The sequence below is a fragment of the Apteryx mantelli genome, chromosome 14 (assembly GCF_036417845.1).
Source record: "Apteryx mantelli isolate bAptMan1 chromosome 14, bAptMan1.hap1, whole genome shotgun sequence".
NCBI lineage: Eukaryota > Metazoa > Chordata > Aves > Apterygiformes > Apterygidae > Apteryx > Apteryx mantelli.
Window position 1 is genome coordinate 7,985,305 of NC_089991.1, and position 22,838 is coordinate 8,008,142.

The following is a 22,838-nucleotide window of genomic DNA, read 5'->3' on the forward strand; positions in this document are numbered from 1 at the left end:
AACTGCTGGATTGAAACTACTGAAGTTCTTCGTTTTAGGAATAAGAACTTGCTTCATCTCTCTGCCTCTTTTTCTATCTTAAAGTGGAAAGTGACTCCACGGGGAAGAGTTTGTGGTTCCCTTAGTCTCTTCACCTTGGTAGCTCGTACTGCATCAGTCCTCTGAGAAGCAGAATGTTCTTTAGCTTAGATTTTTAGTAAGGCATTAGAGTAGGTTTGACTAGCTCAAAGAATTTAGTGTTGCACTATCCGTTTAGGTCTCCTGGTGCTTGAGCTTGGATATTGGGTTGGGGTGTTGGTTGGATTCCAGCATCTGGAAAAATGTACGTCTCTGTGGGAAAAGTTGTGAAACTAAGGGATTTTATTTTAAATACTGAAACAGCATCATTCTAGGAGCCTTTGCTCTTCATTCTGTTAATCTGAAGTTCCCAGCAGTTCCATTTCCCTGAGCCTTCTCGACGTTTTGTTCCTGCTTTAGTGAATTGATACTTGAATTTCTGGTGAAATATGCAGGGCGTTAGAGTAAGAATCAGAAATGAACATGCCCTTGATCTGTTTAGTCAATCTGTTATCAATTAGTGAAGACCGAGGTTTGCAACACTTGAGAATTACATTGGCATCTCATCAACCGTCATCTTTGGTTTCTGCGAACAGCAAATGAGGACATTAAATAAATAATTCCTCAAGTCTGTTACTTGCTTTTTGTCTTTCATGGAAGAATAATGAAACTGGTTGTTTTTGCATTCACTACCAGTAAAAGCCTCATCACATGATCTGCGAATAACTTACACAATTAATTCTGGCAATTGTATCGTTTTATTGAATAGGAGAGTAACTTGCACCCCGAGAAGTTTAAGTAAACAAAACCTTAAGGTGACAGCAGAGCTACTAATGGAAAAACAGACCAAGTTTTGAACCATTTGGGTTATAAGTTCTTGCAAGCTGCAGCTCTGGCATTAAGGCTGGCTTATGGTGCACAGCACGGTGCATTGCAGGCTGCAGTCTGGGGATCTCCGGAACAAACTTGATGCCGCAGCCATAGTTGGGATGGCCAAGGGGTAGTTATTAACTACTAATGTGTCTGTTTCTGGAGAGACTTCTACCCTGTTTTTAGATAAAGTGCCCTTTCACAGTTTGTGTATGCCTGTATTTAGGGACAGGGAGCTGTCTAGAGTCATAACTGTGAGTATTTTGGAGACAGACATCTTCCAGCAGTGGAGCTGAATAACTTCAGCAATACTAGAAAATACGTATGCTTAAGTTAATCATCGACTTTAAGTGCTCCTGTGAACTTTCCTTATTGATGCCCATAGGGGGCTGTGTTAGCAGCTTTAGTAGCTGTTTGTGTCTGTGGTATGGGCTGTTCTCTATTGCTTTTCTCTGATTTCTTCCTCTGTTCCCTACAGGTATACATTATCAAAGTCACCTGGTCCAATGGGTCCACAGAAGTCATATACCGACGGTACAGCAAGTTCTTTGACCTGCAGGTAAGCATTTCTCCAGTTCTTGTGTATTTAACTTTGGAGGGCTGAAAGAAGGTGTAAATTGGGAGAAGTGTGGTTTATATTTTATGCTAAAGGTAAGCGTTCCTTTTGTTCCTTTTGTAATCTACCAAAAATGTTTTCATTTGAGGAAACGTAAACGCTGTTTGGACATCCTTGAAAAAGCAAGAACAAAGCACCCTCGAAAGCTGAGCTCGTAGCTGGTGAGCGGTTTCTCCCTTCAGTGCCATTGTAGTTCTGTGTGTGCACCCTGGGGCTTTGTGTGTAGTAGTGTTAGAGGAGTTTTGTCATTCCCCTGACTAAACGCTTGATTTACTAAAATGGGAAGCAAGACCTGTTCCTCATAAATGGTCCATGTAAAGTTGTTCTGGCTGAAGATGATGTTCTTTCAGTGGCTGTGTTCCAGTATGCCTCTCTTGTGTGGAAAGGTAAAATCACTTATTGGATTTTATCAGGAAGGGAGGCACTAATCCTACCAGGAGCCTTTTCTGTAGGGAATGAGGTTCAGTGTCTGCCTTGAGGTGGGTTTTGGCTCCAGCCCAGGGGAGGCGAATGCTTGCTCTGCATGCACGTTCACTCCAGCCTCCTGCTTAGACTCCCATCCTGCATCCCAGGACTCTCCAGATATCTGCATTGCTCTTTCCCTGATCAGCTCAATTAGTAGAGAGATTAAGAGTGTTTTATTTCTGCCCCTGCCTACCGTGCTGCTTTAGCCCCTTGGCCATTGCCACAGCTTTGCAAACTGGCAGACTCGCGGCCCCTCACGGTCTTGCAAGCTGAAGGGTCATGAGTCGCCCAGTGCAGGGCAGTGTGCCCAGGGCTGGGGAGCCCAGCGGGGTGGCAGGCGTCCCATGTGCCTCCCCTGCCTTGCCCGCACCTTCCCTGCAGAGTCCTCCTGCCTTTGGAGCCTGCCGATCCCTGTGAAGGTGAGGAGGAAGAGTAGGTGTGTGTGAATGCCTTGAGCTGAAATCTGTGCAAGTGGTTTTTTGTTTTTTTTTTTTTAAACAGGGCTGCTGCCAAAAAGCACTGATTTTTGGGGGGTTGCTATCCTTCAGGATTGGTGTTTTGGGGAGCCGGTGCTAGGGAAATTCCCTTTATCCAGCAGGGTACGCTGCCAGCCTGGAGGACAGCTGATAGCAGCTGGTTTAGTGATTACGTCCTGGTGTGGGATGGAGTGGGGCACCCAGGAGGAAAACAGAGAGGAGAGGGAGGGTGGAAGCTGGAAAGGCAATTGGGACAGAACGGGTTGCAGAAAACCGACCGAAGCCAGTGTCCCGGGCAAGCAGGCAAAGGGTGTTTCCACCCCCTCCTTATACAGTGGAGATGAGCCAAGGGGTCTGGCTGGGCTTTATGAGCCAAAACACAAACCGAGCTGCTGGAACAGGCTCTGTACAGATGAGAAAGGAAAATGCGTGAAGTGATCCATGGGCCTGCAGCAGCTGCCAGAAAACTCCCTGGCACCTCCCTCCTCGGCCTGCGCGCGGGACTCGGAGGGGAGCTCGGCACCCTCTGCCTCCGCTGGCCGGCTCGCACGAGGTCGAGTGGCCCTAGGCTTTCTCTCAAAGGGTGCTGCGCTTGTCCCGGCTGCCCTGGGATGAGGATGCCTCGCTTCAGACTGCTAGGGATTGGATGCATCCAGACCCAAATACGCTTTTAAATTTGCAGCACATCTGGGCCCGCGTAGCAGAGCGAGCCTTGTGGGAATCCACGTAGCTCAAGCAGGTTCAGCTGGTTCGTTTGCTTCAGGTCAGCTTGAAAAGCCTTTGTAGACGTGGGTGTGCAGGTCAGTTTGTGCAACACGGCGGCTGCTCTTCACATCCGCGGTGCCCTGTTCCCTGCCCGGCAAGGCAGCCTCTTCGGAGCCCTGTCCCTGCAAAGGGACGTTGGGCTCAGTCCGTGTGAAGAGCAGCGAGACCAGGCAGCTCTCCCCGTCGCAGAAAGCGGGAGTGCAGAAACGCTGGGCGGTGAAGAAGGTCATGGAGGGGACTCGGAGAGGAAGGAGCAGCCATGGGAAGACGGGAATCGCTGGGTTTGCTGCCTGCAGGGGGTGGCAGCTTTGCAGGTGGCCACGTTGAGCATTGGGAGTCCCTTGCTTGCCAGCCCGGACGTCTCACCATGGCATGCCTGGCCGAGGCAGGGCGGGCAGCGCGGCCGGGGCCGCGCCGGGTGCAGGCAGGGGTTAAGCTGTGTGCAGCCACTTGCGTAACCAAGGAAATATTAAAGTAAATAAACAGGGAACAGCTGTTGGGCAGCGGCCAGCACTGAAAGGAAATGGAGCTCAGCGCTTCCTTCTCCGCAGCATCTTATCTTCGCTGATGCTCAGGGCGTCAGCTGCATCCAAGCAGCCGTGGTCACTTGCTGCAAGAGGGGCAAAGTCTTTTGGGATTCGTATCCGCCAAGGCGGTACCGCTGCCTGCTCCGTTCCCCTGCTGTTGCACGAACTGCTTCGCTCCTTGTGCGCGAGGGCATGCGAGGAAATAGCGGCTATTCCTTCCTCGCCTTGGCATCTTAGCTGGAGCTGTGCATGCTCCTAGGTGGAAAGCATTGTCACCGGAGACCGTTCGGAGAAGGAGATGCAAACTAGCTGTGGTATGAGCACAACAAATTTGCAAAACACCTTGGAGCACCTTGAGAGGAAAAGGTGCTTTATATATGTATCATGATGCACATAGGAAAGTTTAAAACAAAGAAACACACACACCCCCCCGCCTCCCCATTCCCCTCAACTTCCTTTACAAAAAAAAATTAACTACTCCTTTTTGCCTCTGTTGAAAGAATGAATGGAACTGCGGTTTTTCCCTTCCTTCCCTGTTATCACGCGTATGCTGCAAACTTGTGCCGTACAGTGGAAATTGGATTGAGAGGAGTGAAACAGATCCTCTTAATACAGTGGAAAAAAATGCTCTAGGTAAGCTTGGTAGCACTGGCCATTGCAGTTGCTGGAGGCCTTTATTATATGACTCTGTTTTATGATTGCATGCCAGTTTTAGCTCTTCAGGCAGAAATTTTCCATGCTGGAAATTATTCATGCCTCTGGTTATTAGAAAAAAATAAAATAAACTAAGTAATTGGCTAAAATGATTTGGCTGCTTCTGAAAACGTAGTAAGAGGAAAAATATTTTTCCCATGTCCAATTATGGTGATCTTTTTGATGCACTGGAGCATGAACTGGAAACCCGAATTGCAGGTGATCCTTGTGTCAAGAATCTGTCTTTTGTGTTATCCCATGAAAATCCATCCAAACTTGTTCATACTTAAGGCTTTGAGCAATCACAGTAGATGCATGTTTAGGTAGAGATGTTTGTTAATTTAATATCTATGATCCCAGTGATTCTGTCCACGCTCTCCACACTCCAATCAGGAGCTGAGCAGGCCTTTATTTTTCGGTAGCAGCTCTGGCCACATCCAGGTGGAGGTTGGAGCACCCTCTTTTGCTTTCAGTGACCCTCCTGCTACACGCAGAGAGCAGGGTGAGGAAGCTGTCTGATCCAAGTGCAAGAGAAGAACTTCTTGGGGGTAGCTTGGAGCGAGGGCTGTGGGGTTGGGGGGGGGGCCGAGCCCCAGGGATGTCGGGGTTGATGTGATGCTGATGTTTCAGAGCAGCCCAGGCACCGCTGTGTGAGCGCTTGGGGATTTTTCTCCTGGTGTTCCCCTGGGATTGCAGCTGAATAGCTTGTCACCTTCCATTGTGACCAAGCAATTATTTTAGGATTAGGGCCAAATAAAACATGCGCACGCTTATTACCGGCGGCCTCGCTGGCTAGCTTCCTCCCACTGCAACCAAAGGGCAAAGGGGCCTTTTTATGTCCTTCCCTCCCCAGCCAGGCAGGGATGACACGCAACGTGCCAACTGCCAGCCGAGCTGAACCAGAGTTAACCCGGTGCTCTGTGCTCTGCCTCCATCTGAACGCAGCGCGCACAAGAGCAGCCGCGTTCCCGTTCCTGAAATAGGTTTCCGTGGTCCCTAACGTGTTCAGCTCCTATTGCTTTTTGCCCCCCATCAGTATTACATGCCCGAATGTTGTCTTCCCACCGGCAAGACGCGTGCGGGCAATGTCAAAAGCTACCTTGCTGGTCACAGTAATGCCTGCAGCCTATTCTGTTGTCACCTGTGGCTGGAAATATTCAGGTTTCTGTCTGAATACTGCAAACTTCTAGAGCTCTTCCCTTAGGCTGTCACTGATACTAGCAGGCTGGCCTGCTTGTGTGAAAGCCGCAATTTAGGATGGTATTTATACACTTGCGTTTGTGCTATATTGAATGAGAATACCTGGCTGAATCCCATCCTGAAAATCCCCAAGTAATCAGTCAATGTTTTGCTCAAGGCTAGAAGGTTGGAAAGTGCTATCTGCTGTTGGTTATGAACTCCCTCGGCACTTTGAGTTCAGTTGTTTTCTTAGCTGTATATCAAGAAACTTTAAGTGCCAGTGCTTGGAAGATGTTTTTTCCACAAAGACCCCTGAATTGCCATCCCCTCAACCAGTGTGTGCAATTAAGAGGAGGTGGCCCCTGCTGCACTTGGGGCAGAGAAGTCCTCAGATGCTGAGCTCTGCAGGACAGCTCCTGTATGCCGCTTCCGCAGCCTGTCAGGTCCTTAATAATGGAAAGCCATGGAAATGCAGTTTTTTTCAGTGTATAATGTAGGATAAAAGAATTAAGAAGCAATGGATTTGCAGTAATAAAATAGGTTAATATCCCAATCAACAGTAAGGATCTTCCTCAGCTTAAAAAACTGGTTAATTAGTTGCTGTGACTCACTCAAGGCTGGCTTGCCTTGGGGATTTCTCAGAATTACGTCCTTTTTGCTCTTCTCTGTAAAAGTATTTACTATAGCAGCCTTTCCAAGCACCACCTTGCTTTTCTCTTCGAAGGTGGCGAGACCTCCCCAAATTACCTGTTTTCATCCTTTTGACCACACCACAGAGCATCAGCTGGTAACACAGGAGACTGCCATCTCTGCTTTAAGGTCCAGTGACCAACATTTGTTCTGTAGTTTAACTAGTATATTTCTGGCAGGAGGCACAGGCTGCTTTCTCTTATTACAGCTTTTTGCAAGTGCAAAGCATTATACCTCATGTTTTGGGAAGCATGCAACTGATGCTCTTTCCCGCTCTGGGGTCATCACAGGAAGGCTTGGTATACTATGCCAGACAGTGAAATTGGGGAGGGAGGACTTAAACTGAGTAATACTTCCCATCTCTTATATGCTCTTAGTTGTAGGAGGAAACCTGCGGGAACCCAGGTAGCTCTCAGGAGCATTTTTGCTGTTCTTTGTAGGTTCTCAGCTTCTCAGTGCCGCTGTTCCTTCCCTCTTTCCTCCTTGCTTTCTCCTTAAATGTTTTTCGTGACACAGTGATTTACATCAGAGCAATGTTTCAGGGATTAAAAAAAAAAATTCCTAGATGAAATTATCGTTCTAAAACTTGAAACCTCAGGTAATTATACTGTATGTAATAAATTTGTAACTACAAATGCTAAACTACAGTTCTGCACTAGTCTTTTGGCTGGAGGAATAATTTCTTTAGAACAGGACTGAGGCACTTTCATAACACTCGATGTGCCAGATGTGGGCTATTGGGAGCAGATGGATGCTGTTCCTAAGAAATAAAGGCAATAACATTGATGCTTGCAAAGATGCCAGTTGTATTTTGGACACTAATTGAGGCTGGCAGCTATGCTGGAAACTTCAGCTGGCATGGAGGCTGGTAATCAGACATGTGAATGGTCGCCTCTGGTGGATGAAGATAGAGGGATCTGGCTCTTACGTGCTGGTGAGATGCTTCTAGCACTGCCTGCGGGAGAAGAGTCCAGTGACTGCAGGGGTCCGTTGGATCACAGCAGATGTATCACCTGGGGGGAGTTAAGTGTGTGTCTTCATAGGATCCTCTTGAAACCATTGTCTCAAAAGTTTGTGAGGAGCAACCTTATTGTTTAGAGAACAGATGCTGGCTTGTGTGGGTTTTTTTGTTTGTTTGTTTTTTTTTTTTTAATGGAAACCTCCAAAAAGAAACATTTTTTCCCCACTTTGTAATTATGAGCTCATCAACCACGGTAGTAGTCTTTTCAAGTCTTCAGGTGACTGAGAGCCGCTGTCTTCTTGCTACACTCCTAATATGTCCTTAAGCCCAAACTCAACCCTTTTACATCTTTCATCCTATTGCGAGACACTCATGCTTTCTGTGCCAGGACCCACAGTCCGTATCCTCTGCCTCCTTTGCCTTTCTGCAGCAGCCAGCTCTTTCCTCCGTCAGGAGTCCTGTGCCTGGCTCCTTGCAGTTCTCTGTGTCTGACTGTCCTTTTTGCATCCTGGACAGCAAAACACGCATCCCTGCAGTCTGGAGGAGATCCAATGAATCACTTGGACTGCTCGTGAACCGTGTTGGAGCTGCTCGCGGTATCGAGCCTCCCTCTTTGAGCAGGCTTTGCCGTTCACCCGGTGTCCTGGCTTCCCGCCACCGAAGGAATAGCTTCTCCTTTTTCAGGCAGCTACAAGCCCTTAAAAGTCGAACTGCAGTTCAGGGGTGCCCTCCCTGGGGGACAGGTTATCACAGGACTTTTTCCCTTGCGGCTGGAAGACTTTGCTTTGGGGCTTGTCATAGGTGTAGGCTACTAGGAGGAGAGGGTTGTGATGCTGTGTGCCTGCTTAACTGCAGGAAGGTTTAATCCTAAGCCAAGGGAAGGAGACATGACGTAGGCCAGAGTAAGCATGCTTTGCTGCACAATTCAGAGACAGAAAATTTGAGAATTTAAAACAAACTTAAAAAAAACCTCTGGCTTTCTTGCCCACTCTGTTCTATGTACATCAAGTGTGTTTTCTCAGTCCTCTGTTTTCTCCATGTGCTTAACAAATCCTTTAAGCTTTTAGCTGGAAACTTTCAGCATTGACCCACCTGGAGCTATGTCATCTTGGAGAGAGTCCTGCATCCCTCAGGCCAACAACTTTGTGTGTAAGGGGGAAGAAAAAAAAAGGGCTGTTGAAGTGGTGCCTACTTTTATGAGAGAATTGGCAAAAGGCAGTGGTCTGTGCATGTCATCTCTGTGTGAAAGATTAGCTGTTCTGGAAGAGGTTCTTCACCTGCTATGCACGTGCAGCAGAGAAGCAAAAATAATGGGGGGAAAAAAAAAGTCAGCATCTTAGTAGTTCAGACAGTTTTTATTATAGCATTAAATTAAAATAGGCTCAGAGACACTAGTTGGCACATAGAGGAGAATCATTCTTGTCTTACTTTTTCAGGCTGTTGGACTCTTGAAAAAATTACAGTGAGGCTAGTGCTTTGCTTCCAGGACTGAGCCGTGCTGGCTGAAGGGGACGGGACAGTGAGCATGGCTCTTGCCTTCCTCGTCCCCTCTGCTTGCACTCCTCTTTTGTGCTTTGCCTAGAGCTTCTGGCAGCGTTTGCCTGAGGAGCGTGCGGTTCACAAAGGTGAAGTGAGTGTTATCTTTGTTTTCCAGATGTAGAAAGCAAGGGCCAGGAATGCCGAGTAATTTGCCCCAAGCTGCCCAAGGCTCCTTCCCGTGGATGTAGAACCTGATTCACTGCTTGCATTTCACACCCACTCTAATCACTGGGTCATGCCACCTTTCCTGATGGTGCTGGTGTTTCTGACGACCTCTTTGATGAAAAAGCCCTAAGATTGCTCAGTGTTTCTGCTGATGGGGAGGATGGATTTCTTTTTGTATCTAGGGATTGTAAACAGGGCTCTTTCAATAGCTATTTCATAACAGGAATTGTATTTCAACACTTTGGGAATTTCTTTTTTGCAGGGTTTATGCAGTTCAACAAAATTGTGAACGGTTGAGTATGCAATGTACTTCATGATTTCACCCAGCCACAAAAATAAGTCAGCAGGATCTGTTCCCTTAGACAGCTGGATCATGAAAGACAGGCACTTGCGTGACCGAAGACAAGAGAGAACCCACAACTTCCTATGGCAAGGCTCCTGTTACAGAGCACCAGCAAGGCTTTTGCCTTTCTTCCTCTGTGTCCAGACTTTGCTAAGAGCTGTGAGTGTAAGTGCTGTATGCAAAAGTATAGAAAGGGTGAATTGCCCTAGTCTAACGTGAGAGAGGAAAAAACACTTTCCATCAAATAAGGACTACCTCTGTCTCTAGAAGAAACAGCCCGTATTTCTTTTTCCAGCAGTGCATCAAAGATCTTCATCGTTCTCTCTCCTCCTCTCTCCCTGCGCAAAGAATACGCATAGTCCAATGCACTTTGGTCTAATTAAAAGTTGGCTCCTCGCTTCTTTTCTCTCCAAGAGTCTCCCATTTATAGCTTTCCAGTATTTGGCAGCCAGGAGCCAGCACATTCCCATGCATGTTAGCGCCAAGGCAGGTCAGTTGAGTTATAATTGGCTCTAACTGGCACTCTGACTAGCTGCTAAATTCTTTACCTGGCAGCTGAGCAGGGCTCTGAGCTGTTGAAAGCAATGCCTGCCTCTGGGAAACGGCAGAGTCCTCCCAGAAAGACGGTGTTGGATGAAAGTTCCCAGGATCCGCGTACACCTGGGGCAGGCGCAGCAGCACCAGGCAGAGTGCGCCATCCTCGGAGGAAAATGTTTTTGTTTCTCACAGCTAAAGCCTTTCCCGAGCAGCTGGTCATAACGGCGCTTGTTGGCTTCTGTTTTACTCCAAACCGATGGCCCTTTCCCTTTGCTCTGAGCATGCAGCTCCAGGGTGTTTGTACCCCCACAACGTTGCTGCAATCCACCCCTGCAAATTTGCTTCTGGCTCCTTTGCTCCTCACCTTGAGGGCTCCATTGCACCTCCTGGGTCTCCTCTCCGTCTGCTGTGCTCAGCGCTGAGTTAGCCCATCCTTCTGCTTGGGTGCGTTACCTGGGGCTGCTGCTGGGGCTCCGTGGCAAAGCAGGGCTGGTTTCTGAGCCCGTGCTCCCTTCATTCATCATTTCTGGCGTCTCCTGTTAACCTCCCCTCTGGAAGTCTGGCAGAGCAGCTGCAGGAGATGGCATTAGCAGACGTTGCTTTCCAGCCCGGTGGGAAGTATGTCACCAGTTAAGCATCGCTTAGTGGGCGTGATGCTGAGAGGAGCCTGTGTTTAGTGTAACATGTGGAGGGAGGAGGCGAAAAGATGGGGCGGTTAAAACAACAGTTGTGACTCCTCAGAGACTGAGCGAAGTTCTCATGCTGACAATTCGGCCTGTTTTTGTTTGGTGAGGTTTTCAGTAACCTGATGTTTTAAAGTTGCTCTCTAACACTGGAAGATATGTTACACCACTCCTTTGATTTTGGCTTCACGGGTGAGCTAATGTCCTTCCACTTTCCAACTATTTAATGAGAAAGCACTAGAAATGTAGCTGCTCTGTTCCTGGGTGAGCCAAAACAGGATCCCCCGGAGGGTGAGGACTTGCTCGTGTCCTCTCTCTCCTTCCCGATGCTCATGTGGCTCAGTCCGTGAGGATGTGCGCCAGGCCCTGTTGGAGCTGACTGACAGGGACTAGGCATTAGCTGTCGGCTGGGGATTTTTATGAGGTTTGCGTGGCTCTTGGCTGGCACGAGCCCCAGCATCTCCTCCATGCACTTAATCAATCTAATGCAGCTCAACTTTCTGGTGCAAAGACCTGCAATTTATATCATGTGGCACCAGCTCTGGATCTAAAATGTACCAGTTAATAAAGAAACATTGTCTGACGTTACTTGGTAAGGACTTAAGGATTGATAGTGGTAAATCAGTACAAAGGAATCTGCATTTGAGAGTGCTGAATTTTTAGTAAAACGACTCGGACCCTTTTAAATTGCTAAACCTGCCTTGCATAGTACTGACCATTACACGCACCACACAAGCATCTTGGGTATCTAAGAACCAGAAGCATCTGTGCAGTTTTATGGTGAATAGAAGATGCAAATAACTAGGAGAAAGAGAGGGAGGGAGAGATGGTGGTTCTGGTCTATTCCTGCCCTTTTGGAGGGAGGGGATGAAGCTGAAGGGGCCAGTATGTTCTTCGGGGTCCTGTTTTCTCACTTTTCTGTGCCGCTCACTTGATTATGTCAGGTTGTCTCAGGTCTAACACAGAGCTGTAAATTACCACTCCTGCCCTGGCGGCTAGAAGTACTTTCTGTGAGGGTGATCTAGCAGTCTTGAAGTCTCGTTGTGAAGTAAGGTGTGGACCTTTGAAATGTTTCCCCTGGGCTCCCGGTGGGCCTGGGCACCAGCGAAGGAGTTAAGTGCCTTGCTCTCCATTCCCAGTGCCCTGCCCCATCCGAGAACCGATGCTCCTTTCCTGTTACTTTCCTTTCACGTTCTTTTTCCTATATGCTCCCTGCCCTGAGATTTGTCTGGCTCCTCGTTCCCATCTCTGGGATCCGGCACAGGCTTTTCCTGGCTATGTGGCGGCAGTCCTGCCGGAGGGATGGGGCTTGCCTTTGTCAGCCCGGGGGCCAGCTGCAGCAGGGCTGCTCCGTCTGGTCTGCGGGATCAGGGGAGACCTGGCGGGGGACGAAGGTGGGGTATGCTGGATCTGCCCTTCCTCGGTGATTCATGTGTTCCAGCCGGCCAGCAGTTAACGAGGGGGGATCTCGTTAACCAGAGCACAGAGGGGAAAAAGCGAAGTGATGCCAGAGAATTGGCAGGGCCGGATGCTGCAGGGCTCTAGCAGCCAGCCCTTCCCCTCCGTAGCGCCATGGTGACTCCTTGTTTTTCCTGCCAGCTTCTCGGGCTTGCTTCTCCTCTGCCGCTGGGGTATTGTGCTAGATGCGTTGCACCCGTTCTGCTGGTCTTCCTGTTGCCTTGTGGCTCCCACATGACCCTGGGCTGCAGAGTGTCACTGTGCCTCCTGGTCTGTTGGTAGTTTTTATGCTCTCACATTATCTAGGATTGCCACGTGAGTGATAAACTATGTGGAAAATGATCTCCCTTGTGGTCTGTCTGCACGAGAAGAACCAGTTTTGCTTCCAGCTCCCTGATCGTAAGCACTGCAGATACTCTCTGCTGTGTAGGTACCGTATCTTGAGGCCTTTGCAATGGTGGTGAGTCACTGAGTAGTGAATTACAAATGATGTTTATGGTTGCCTTTACCTGGTGATGTGGAAATTGGATCTTGAAGATTAGATTGGTAGGTGTAATTAAGGCTGGAAGATTATTTTTTAGTACTGCCTTTGATAGAATATTTGGCATTTGGGCAAGAAAAAGCTTTCATTACAAAGTCTCTTTCTTTTTTGGTGTTGATACCGTATTAAAATAGCCAAACCAGATACATTTGAATATGCAAGGTGCTGTTGTGCACCTTACGGAGAATCCCTTGTGCTGCCTTTCTCCTTTATAAGGTCGGCTGGCTGATCATTTGCTGTCTGCTGTCGTCCAGTATTTTACCTCTTTGGAGATGGCATTTTGTCCTAGCAGACTTTGGGAATGCCTCCCTCGATGAGTGGTTTAGGAATGAAGAGGTGATGCTACACAAGACAGATTGAGCCGAGTTTAGCAGTTCATCATTGCTCAAAAGTGGAGTGCTTTTCCACCTCCTTGGCCCTTGTTGGACTCTTTCAGGGTGGATCCAACTCACTCATCAATCCAGTAGAAAACCAACCTAGTTCTCTGCTGGGTTGAACTGGCTCAGGGAAGGGTTGAGCGAATGCCAGAGCTGGTATGAGTTGGGGACAGATCTGGGCAGCCAAGAATGAGGAAGAGGAGGGAGGAAGCGAGAACTCTCCCTTTCTTTTGCTGCAGGCCAGTTTGTTGGATTTAGCTGTATTGTGTAACTTCGCTCTCAGGTGTCTGGACAACTTGCCTCAGCACTGCAGAGCCACTCTGAACTGAAATATCTGGGGGGTTGGCTGAGGTATGCGGCCACCATTTTTCTGGGAGTGTTTTTACAAAAAAAAAAAAAAAGAAAAAAGTCGCTGAAAAAAATGAAGTAACCATCACTTTTTAGAAAATTTAAGTAGTGGCCCTGCCTACTTCTGAGCATTCCTGTCTCAGAGCTGCTGCCTGTATCCGGCGTTGCCCATCTTGTGACCCAGGAAACACGGAGGTATGGAAACTGCCAGCGCCTGTGGCAGGGGTATAAAATCCTGGGGTTCTTACCCAAGCTCATTGAATAGATTGTTGCTTTTCCATATCTTTTAACTGCACATGTACATGCATCTGATGAAATGGCCACTGAAGACGTCTTTGTGTTAGGCCACACCACATCGGTGTGCCAAACAAGCACAAACTGGGAGGAAGGTGAGTGCTTACATTTTAGCACACTGGGAAAGAAATTCAGTTCAGTATCTGTAGAATGTTCTCTTAATTTTTCATTATTAATTAATAATAATAAAAAAACCACTTACTTCTTGAATAAGTCACTTAAAAGGTTAAAAAGCCTTTTAATTTTAGTGGTTAGCTTTTACCATGCAAATTGAAAAGTTAATTGAAATGGATACTGTTCTTTCTTCTTCTTGGCAAATCAGCATTTTCCAGTTCCCCCCCTCTTCCCCCTCCCCACCTACCTCCAGGGAAAAAACTCTCCCGCTGGAAAGTTCCCAAGCAGCAGTAATGTTTCCTGTTACGGGGTAACTGCTTTCCACCTGCCAACAGGTGGCTTTTTTTAAGCCCTCAGATTTGTGTTTTTTGTTATCAATCAGTGAATTTGGCCAGAGGCCTTTTGGGTTTTCTCTCTTAATATCTCTGTGGTGAGCTTGTGCTTTGAGAATAACATCCCTCAAAATAAGGTGCTATCAAGGTTCCCGCTGCTTAGAGGTTTAGTTACACTGAAGAATCTTGGCACAGCTTCCTCTCCCTCCATCCCCGTCGGGTCCTAAAAAAGCAGATGCAGTTCAGATGCAGTATGTGGTTTGGGTTGAGTTTTGCACGTGCGAAATCTGCATTCTGGTTTTCACGCTTGCAGAAAGCTTCGGGGTTGCTGCCTTGCGGGGGCAGCTCTGGGCATGCAGCCGCCCTGGGGCAGCCCTGCAGCCACCCTTGTCATCGCTGACCCCTTTGGTCCCGGGGAAGGGGGCGAGTGTCCTGGGTCAGGTTAGGAGGGCGTTCTCGTCGCCCACCTTGAGCTGCGATGCCTTTTGTCTCACGCGGTCCGCCAGGCTGTCTCGGCACCCCGATATCCCTGCCGCGCTGCTCCCAACTAGCGCTATTGTTCCCTGCGAAGTGCATTGACTCTTTGAAATGCTGCGAGACCAGTCTCCTCCACCAGATATCATTTAACGGCAGTGTTCTGGTTTTGCAATAAGCTGAGTTTCTTGGCTAGCTCCAGGCCTCTGGCAAGGCCTGTCTGAGCTCAGGAGTGCTGCGAAGCCTGGGGCCCTCCTCCCCGCCGGAGGTGGCAGCGCGGGGCTCCTTGGACCTCATCGTGGTGTGAGCAGAGCAGACGGCGCTTCTGAAGATCAGCCGTGTCTATCTGCTGTCTGCAGAGACTTCTTCAGAGGCTGCTTTTAGGGCGCTGCTGAACTCTGCTCTTTTAAATGCCTCCCCCTCTGTAGACACTAGGATACGAGGGCAGGTTGTGGTGCTCCGGGCCACCCAGGCAGGCTCCCGATGCTCCCGGCGAGCAGCACGCTCTTGCTGCTGAAGTGAGGGGGAAAGGAGGTGAAGGCTGGCCAGGTAACCTCTGGGGATGTTAACCTGTCCTTCACCTGGGAAGAGCACAGGCATGCACTCAAACACGCTTATCTAAAACTCACTGGGCGTCCTGAACGTGAAACTCCTGCATGTCTCAGTGTTGCGTAAGGTAGCTAGGAACAAAATGCGGTCGGGACACCCGGGTGCCTCCTGTCGGCGTTGGCTGAGTTCACGCAGGAGCCAGACTGATTCGACTTGTCAGTGGGGAAATTCCAGCTGTCGGCTGTGTTGCTTTAGGGCCTTGTCTTATCAGCGTTTGTTTCTGCGAGCCAGAGATTTTCTTTGTCAGATGGGGAGAGGGCTGATACAAACACGACCATGCTAAAAAGTAAGGCACGACTGTTTCATATGGAGACACTGTTTCTTGCAGTTAAACCTTAGGGGCTTGCATTAACTCATTTCTCTCTTCCACCTATGTAATTGCACTGGCTCCCGTGGAGCTGTTCTTGACAGACACCTGCCTGAACGTGATCAGAATGAAATCCTCCCTTGCTTCCCAGGAAAAACCTCTGCAACTAGGCCATTGTGCTGACTGCTTGCTTCCTTGGAAGATGGGGTATGCGTTTAGGGAAGGAACAGCGGGGAAAATAAAAAGTTAAGAAGAAGTCTAATTTCAGAGCAAGCTCATATGACTTCTGCTGCTAAACAACAGTGCTCTCCCAGATGAGAGAATTGCATCTTTTGCAACTCCGCCTGTAGCTCAAATGCCTCTCCTCCTCTGTTTCTTCATGTTTGGGCCTGTCGCAGATTTAAACTTTTGCATTAATTTCAGGGAAGGAATGTATGCCAGTCATCTCTTTCTCATGTGCTGGAATAGCAAAGATTTTTGAGAAGGGAGGGGTTGAGTAGAGATGGAATCATAAGCTGTGTCAGGGAGAAGCTGGTGACAAGCCATCCAGCATTTCTGGCAAGCACACGACTTGACGTGAACTGGCGTATATGTGAAATATCTCTATTTGGTGACCGGTCGCTGGGAGGCTTGACTGAAGGGTTGCCTCTTGGTTTGAAGCACAGCATTAGTAGTGAAGCTAGATTTCCTTGGAGTCTTGGAGCACAGCTCCCTCCCCTATGCTGTGCCTCAGCTACTTATTTAAAATAGGGCAAATGCATTGATATTTCTCCATTGTCATTTCCATTTCAACAACAGAAACTGAATGTTCTGACTATTCCCTCTTCTTCTAAGCAGATCTGCTTTGGGATGCTGGAAGAAACTGGTGAATGTGTCTTTGCAGTCATCCCTATGGCTGCCGCTGTCGTGACAGCTCAAGCAGTAGGTTCAGTTGTTGCCCTGTTGTCCTTGGCCAGAGGATGAGGCAGGTGACATAGCTCTTTCCTGCTCACACACATCGTGGCTCCCTCCGGAGAGTGCTTTCCTGTGTGACACAGACCCAGGTGCCATGAAGGGAAGTTCCCACTTGCAGGATGCGATGAGGAAGAGGAAGCTGAGCAGACTGGAGTCCCCCCTGTGTCTTGCTGCTCCATGCCCATGTACACCTACCAGCAAGAGTCATTTCCCCTGGCTGGTTGCAATGGTAAATTATGGATGCCTTATTGATTGTTTGGTGTTTTTAATGCTCTGCTGCTGGTGGATATACTGAGTGCTGCAGCATTCAATGCTCCTCTGTATGGTCTGGGACCTGCATATGCTGCCTAATTCCATCTAGAGGCTGCACTGCAATTGCCACAAATTAAGTGGAAAATGGATTAGTAAGGCACTGTAGACAGAATTATGGCTTCCAGGACTCAGTACCCCCTGAATCAGACATAAAAAGCTATATATTTTAATCACCGAAGAACCCGACAGAGATCAGCAGCTCTGTGAGGAGACTGTATTAATGGAGGTTGCTGCTGTGAGATGGTTGGGGGCAGAGACATTATGTTCTTCTCCAAATCATAATTACTCTTGAGATTTTCCTTTTGTTAACACTAAAATCTCTTCCTTGTCTCTGCCAAATATATTCTTGGTGGACTTAAAGGAGGGAAACAAGCAGTGCATTACAGAAGTTGTTTGGGCCATTGAAAAATGGACAGTAATTCTGGGTTGAACTGTTCTGTGGTGTCACAGCTGATACCTTACTAGAGCTGGGTCTTTGGAAACTGCACAGTTGTTTGCCCTCTGGATCCTTTCTGAGGTGCCTCAGATGGGGCACCCAGAATTACTTGTTGCTTTTGAAAACATATACATGAAACATGAAAACTCTAGTGTCTTAAAACATGAACTTCTAATACTCTTGAAATGTGCTCTGTAGATTAGCAAAGAACAGATACTAAAATCACTGCAGAGACTGACTTGACTTGGGAGAACTGTATCTAGAGACAAGGATATTTCTCTTTCTCCTTCCATGACTCTTGTCTTTGGCCTGTCTGCTGCAATTAGGGTGGGGTTTTGATGGTGGTAATGGTTACTAGAGACTCCCATCTTTTCATCACTAGTTGATAAACTTGATAATCTGATAGTGGTTTCTGGGGTTTTGCGTTTCATGGCTAGATGATAAAATATGAGGTTCCTTATGTAAGGTTAATAAAGGCTTTTAGGGGTTAGACACTTGTGCCCAAGTGCCTCCTTTCCTAGGGAGTCTCTGTAGCCCTAGTGTTCATGCAGTGCCCAGTTGCTTATCTCTTGATTGCTTAAGCTGATGAATGAGTCTAGCAAGCACTTTTGAGGTTTGTGCTCAGAGAATCAGCATGTGCTATGGCTGGAAATGGAAATGATTCTGGGTAATAGTAGCTTTTTTTTTTTTCTCCCCGGTTCCTTTTGGAGACCTCGCATTGTGCTCAGTTCTCAGAATCAGCGTGGAGGACGGAGATGGGAGGGGTGGAGGGAGGAAGGGAAGAAGAGGCTTGCATTGATTTTGCTTCTCTTTTGGTGTGGCACCGCGCTGTGCAAGGGGGGAATGCAATCACCACTGCTAGGTCTGGAGGCTGCGAATCTGGCCCTTCCCTTTGCATCCACCACCTACTTCCAGTAGCTGAGCCAAGCCGCACATGCTCACAAAACGAGAGCCCTCTGGTGCGAGGTTGGCAGGAGGAGGAGGACGTATAGGGATACCTTCTTCCCGGACCCTTCACAGGGAGCCGCTGGGTCTCCACCGGCACCGCAGCGCTTGGGGGACCCGACAGCTTCGTGTCAACGTGTTTGGTTTGTGTGTGGTTTAACCGAGATCCGCTGGGACGGGAGGGTCAAGGTAGTGCAGACCTGGCTGTCACTTTTGCTGATGTTTTACTAGCACATTTCTGGAGCCTGCCAGGAGGAGGAAGTGGCAGCCCGTACAGTAGGCCACTTCCTGACCAGAGCTGGGCTCACTTCCCTTGCCATTTAAGTAAGCTATTCAGAGACAGCAATATCTCCCTCTGTCTAGTGTTTCCTGTGATTTCATAGGAAATTTCTCTTGCAGTGGCAGCTGCTGCCAATTTGTGTAGCCCTTTTCTCTGACCTCAATTAATTCTTTTTTATCTATTGCTGAGCAATGCTTAAAGTTTTCCATCAAGTTCTCACAATCCGGCCTCTGTGATGCTATTTCCTATTGCTGAGCAGGTCAGAATTACCACTGCCCTGTAATATGTGCCTTCGAACTCATCACTTGCACCAGAAAAGCAGGGACCAGGGAGGAACTGTGGTATTCTAGAAACTGCTCAGTTGTGCTCTTCTTCAGCTCTAATTACCATCTTTGAACACCCACCTCAGATTCACCATTAAGCAGGTATTATATGGTGCAGCCCTAGTACGGTGGGTCCTTTCCCAGGCTTGGCCTCTTCAGCTCAGCATTATTAATACTTGGGATCTCAGCTTGCTCTGTTTTGCTCCTTCAGTTTTCTGGGCTGTTTTGTTTTCACCTCCTGTATCTTCATAGTCATTCCACATGGATGAAGGGAGGGTGCCTCTTGTAGGATAGCAGAGAGACTAAATATCAATAGACTGTGAGCTGCTGCCAGATGTCATCCTCTTTCCCAGAGTGTCTGCTTGGCAGATGTTCTCTGAACCAGCTGGCTTCGGGGAGCGAGGGTGCCTTGAGCTACAGGAGGGCGTTTGCAGTGTCTTTGGTTCTCAGTACGTAGCTGTGTTTCTCAGAGCTTCCCCATGGGGCCTTGGTGCCGCTGTGATGACTGCTGGTTCCCACAGCTGCATCCTTTTCCCACTGCATTTTGAGATCAGTAGGGCACTGACCCTCAGTGCATCAAATTGGGAGCAGGAATCTTCTTCCCATAATGACACTTGACTAATGCTCTGGATTTTCAATTTTCAAAGCCAATAATAGAACTGACATCATACGGGAAATCCCAGAACAGAAGTCCTTCTCTTTTTGCCCATTTGGGCAAAGTGCCTTATTTGGGCCTAACAGCAGTGGGTGATAAAGCTTGCATGCTTTTGGATTTCCCTGGAAAAGAGAAGTGAAGGGAGAGAAAGGACTGATACTTCTCTTTTTGTGTTAGTATCTAAATGCTAAAGCCTGGAGCCTTTAACTAGGAGTAAAGATGTTGAACCAAGGTCTCTTTCATGCCACCTCAGAGATCTATGCTGAGAGGAGCTCAGGGCTTGGTGGAGCAAGCAGGGAGAAGGGCTGGTTGCCAGCTGTGGTCTCCACGGGGCAAATCCAGAGACCGAGGGGAACGTGAGCTCGGAGAGCCTGTCCTGAGATAGCCACCACGGGGGTAGCTGGGCATGTGGTATACCCTGGCTGCTTCCTGCGTTCCCTGTCTCGTGAGGGACGGGAGCCAGCGGGGAATTTTGGAGTCAGGGATGAGAGCAGGTTTTGGCAGAGGCCCATCTTTTCCCCGTGCCGAGCTGCTGGCCCCTCTCAGAGGGGAGGCTGTTACCCGCACAAAGAGTCTCCTGTGATTCTGCTGCCGCTCACTGAACCAGATTGTGAAGCCTTTTGTTGAGCTTTTTCTTTTTTTTTCCTTGGGATGGTGTCAAAAGCTGACTTCTCTGGTCTGGATAATAGACGTGTCTGGTGCAGGCATGGATTAGGTCAGCTCTCACTTGCTAGATCGGGACGGAGGAATGCGCTTGTACTCGGGGCCCCCATCGCCCAGCCTGAGGGAATTCTGTTGATAAGAGGAGGGCGAACGTCCATCTCCCCCTTCCCATGGTTGCTGCTCACAGCCTGGTTCTGACTTCTTGTGCTGCTGTTGTGTGAGAGTGGAAGAGTTTGCTTCCCTCACCTGGCTATTTCATCACTTCGTCCCTCTCCTCCTTCGTGCTGGTGGAGTCTGCTCTTTGGCGTGCACCATCCCCATCATAAGTTGACGGACTTGCTTTCTCTTCTGCTGTCCTGGTATGTGCCATGCAAGCCCTAATGAAGGTTAATGGAAAACCAGAGCCTTAGGGTGGGCCACTGCAGCTTGACAAAACAAATCCCATAGTCCCCACCGGCTGCACAGGGCTTGCAAGATTAATTCCATGTCCCTTCAGGTTTATCATTATAGGGGGAATGCAGGACCTACATGTTTCCTACGTCATCCTGAAATTTCTCTCTCCACCAGGCCAGATTTAAATCAAAAAAAAAAAAAAATCCCCCCACTAAAATACAAAGTTGAGAAACTTTTCCACTTTATTGTGGAAAGCAGATGAAAAGAAGCAAGTGATGACACACCTTGTTAGCTACCTGCACTTGGCTTTTTTTTTTCTTGTTTTTTTTTTTTCTTTTTGTAGAGTTTTCTCTGAGTTTCAAGGCCGTTAAGAACGGACAGGGCAGACTCGCAGCTTTTTAGACCTGGGGCCCTGCTCCTCCAGCAGACATGTCTGTCTGGCACTGGGCTGTCTGCACAATTAGCAACTCTTATTTGGGCAAAGCCCTTCCTGAAGCCTCTGCTTCCTGGGAATATTGCCGAGTTGGTGCATTCTTCCCTCTCCCTAGGATCGCCTGTAGCCCACAGCACTGATAATTAATTCAATTATGGTATTATCTTCTTAGCTTCCTGTTAATGAAGACACTATCTGCCAAAGCGTTAGCTGTTGATACACAGCTGCTTTTGAAGGGCTATCTCCCCTGGGTGGCCCAGACAGCATTATCACCCAACCTGTTAATGGACAGCCGTGGGGAGAAGCGGGAACAAGCAGGTCGGAGAGGAGCCACCTCTGCACTGCATGATGTGTATAAACCTTCAGCCAGGCCTAATTCCAGAAACGGGCACCATGCAGACATTTCTGGGTTAATAAGAAATATAGCTAATTGCTAACATAAGATAAATTGGTAATGGGAGAAATAATAGGATAAACTTGGCCCTCTGCCCTCTTGCTGTTGGGAGGAGCCCGGTTACAGGTCTGCTACTCCTCCAGGGCATCTGCGCCACACTCCTAGCTTAGGTGGCCAGGGCCTGGGAGTCATGTAATAGTGCTCCAGTCTGACAATTATTGCAAAGTAATGTGCGAAAAGCCCGATACAACACTTTGAGCTTCCTGTATAATAAAAACATGGCAAAATGCATCTACTTTAACTTTTTTTTTTTTTTAAGATTCTTTCACAGATATTTTTAGATAGCTCTGGAGAGGGAAAACAATAGGATTATTGTTTCTTTTGTTTCCTTCGTTTTTCTAACTGACCTGGCTGATTGCATTGCTGAGAACAAGACTGGCTCTTGGCCTCCTTGCTCTATCCTGTGCTTTGCATGGATAGCTGCTCTCAGAAGGGATCTGTGTCTGTCTGCTTCTCGTCTGTCTGTTCTTCCCCTCTGCCCCGGATCTTGGACGTCTGGGCAGTTTTCTCTTTGAGGAATGCAATGCGATCAGTCTTGTGCAGAGTTTGGATGGAAACCCTTGCTGCTGACATGATTTGCGGGAGTCTCCCCATGCTGACCTCCTTGGTTCCAAAATTTCTGGTCTGCTGCAGCACGTGCTTCCCCACCAGGGTCTTGCAGAAGGGTGCTCTCTGAAGAAACCTGCCCTGCCAGGGCTTGGCGCTGGCACGCTTTGCTTTCTGCAGTCCATCTTCTGATGCATGTCTGTGCATCCCTCCCCACTATCAACATCAGGGCTTGTGGGGCTGCTGCACGTTTTCCCATTGCCATGCCTTCTCCAGGGCTGGGTGCGCTCTCTGGATCCTGGCTCTGTAACAACCTGTGCTGAACCCCATCTTTCAAAATCATCAGGGGCATGAGGGGCCAGAAAAGGGGCAGGGAGCCTTGAAACTTAGAAACCTGGTGACTTGGTTCCTCTGGGTGGCACCTCTCAGCTCCAAGTTCACTTTTTCCCATTGCTGTTAAATGCTTGTCCCTGCTGCAGCATTAGGTCATGTAGGGCTGTGATGAAAGAACCATCAGCCCGTGACCAAGCGACTGGATTTCTGCAAACGTGTGCTCTGGTATCTGCTAACACAAGCTGCCGGTCGTGCTTGGAGCTGGCTCTGGCCTTGTTTTCTTTGGAGTGGGTTTTTAGCTTTGCTTCAACCACAAGCTTATGTCTAGTAAGCGGATGAACTGGCATTTGCTGCTGCCTTCTCCAGCGCTGTGTGATGTGGCAGCCAGGCTGGATGTGCTCCCATGTGACCTGCCCCTCCAACTTGCTCCTTTCCCCACCCTTCTCCTCCTTCCCAGTATTGCTGGGGATACATTGGGCTGGGGAGGTGCCTGCTGCTCCCAGTGGAGGGGCAGCCTGGGTAGCAGAGAAGGTTGGCGCTCGCTTCCTCCTGCTCTGCGGAGCAGCTGCCACTGCAGGAGGCACTTTCAGTCAAAAAAAAAAGCAGGAAACGGGGAACTTCCCGGGCTGAAGTTCTGGCCTGGCTTGATGGGATCACATGTTTGGGAGCCCTGCAAAGGATGTCACTGGTT

The 22,838-nt window shown here is 48.5% G+C and overlaps 1 protein-coding gene across 1 annotated transcript in view; it reads left to right on the forward strand.

Moving 5' to 3' along the window:
• Nucleotides 1–22,838, forward strand: part of SH3PXD2B (SH3 and PX domains 2B) — an 89,155-nt gene that overhangs the window by 13,133 nt on the left and 53,184 nt on the right. The window contains exon 2 of the mRNA XM_067304818.1: nt 1,406–1,486. Coding sequence (XP_067160919.1) covers nt 1,406–1,486 — 81 coding nt within the window. The remainder of the gene's footprint in view (nt 1–1,405; nt 1,487–22,838) is intronic.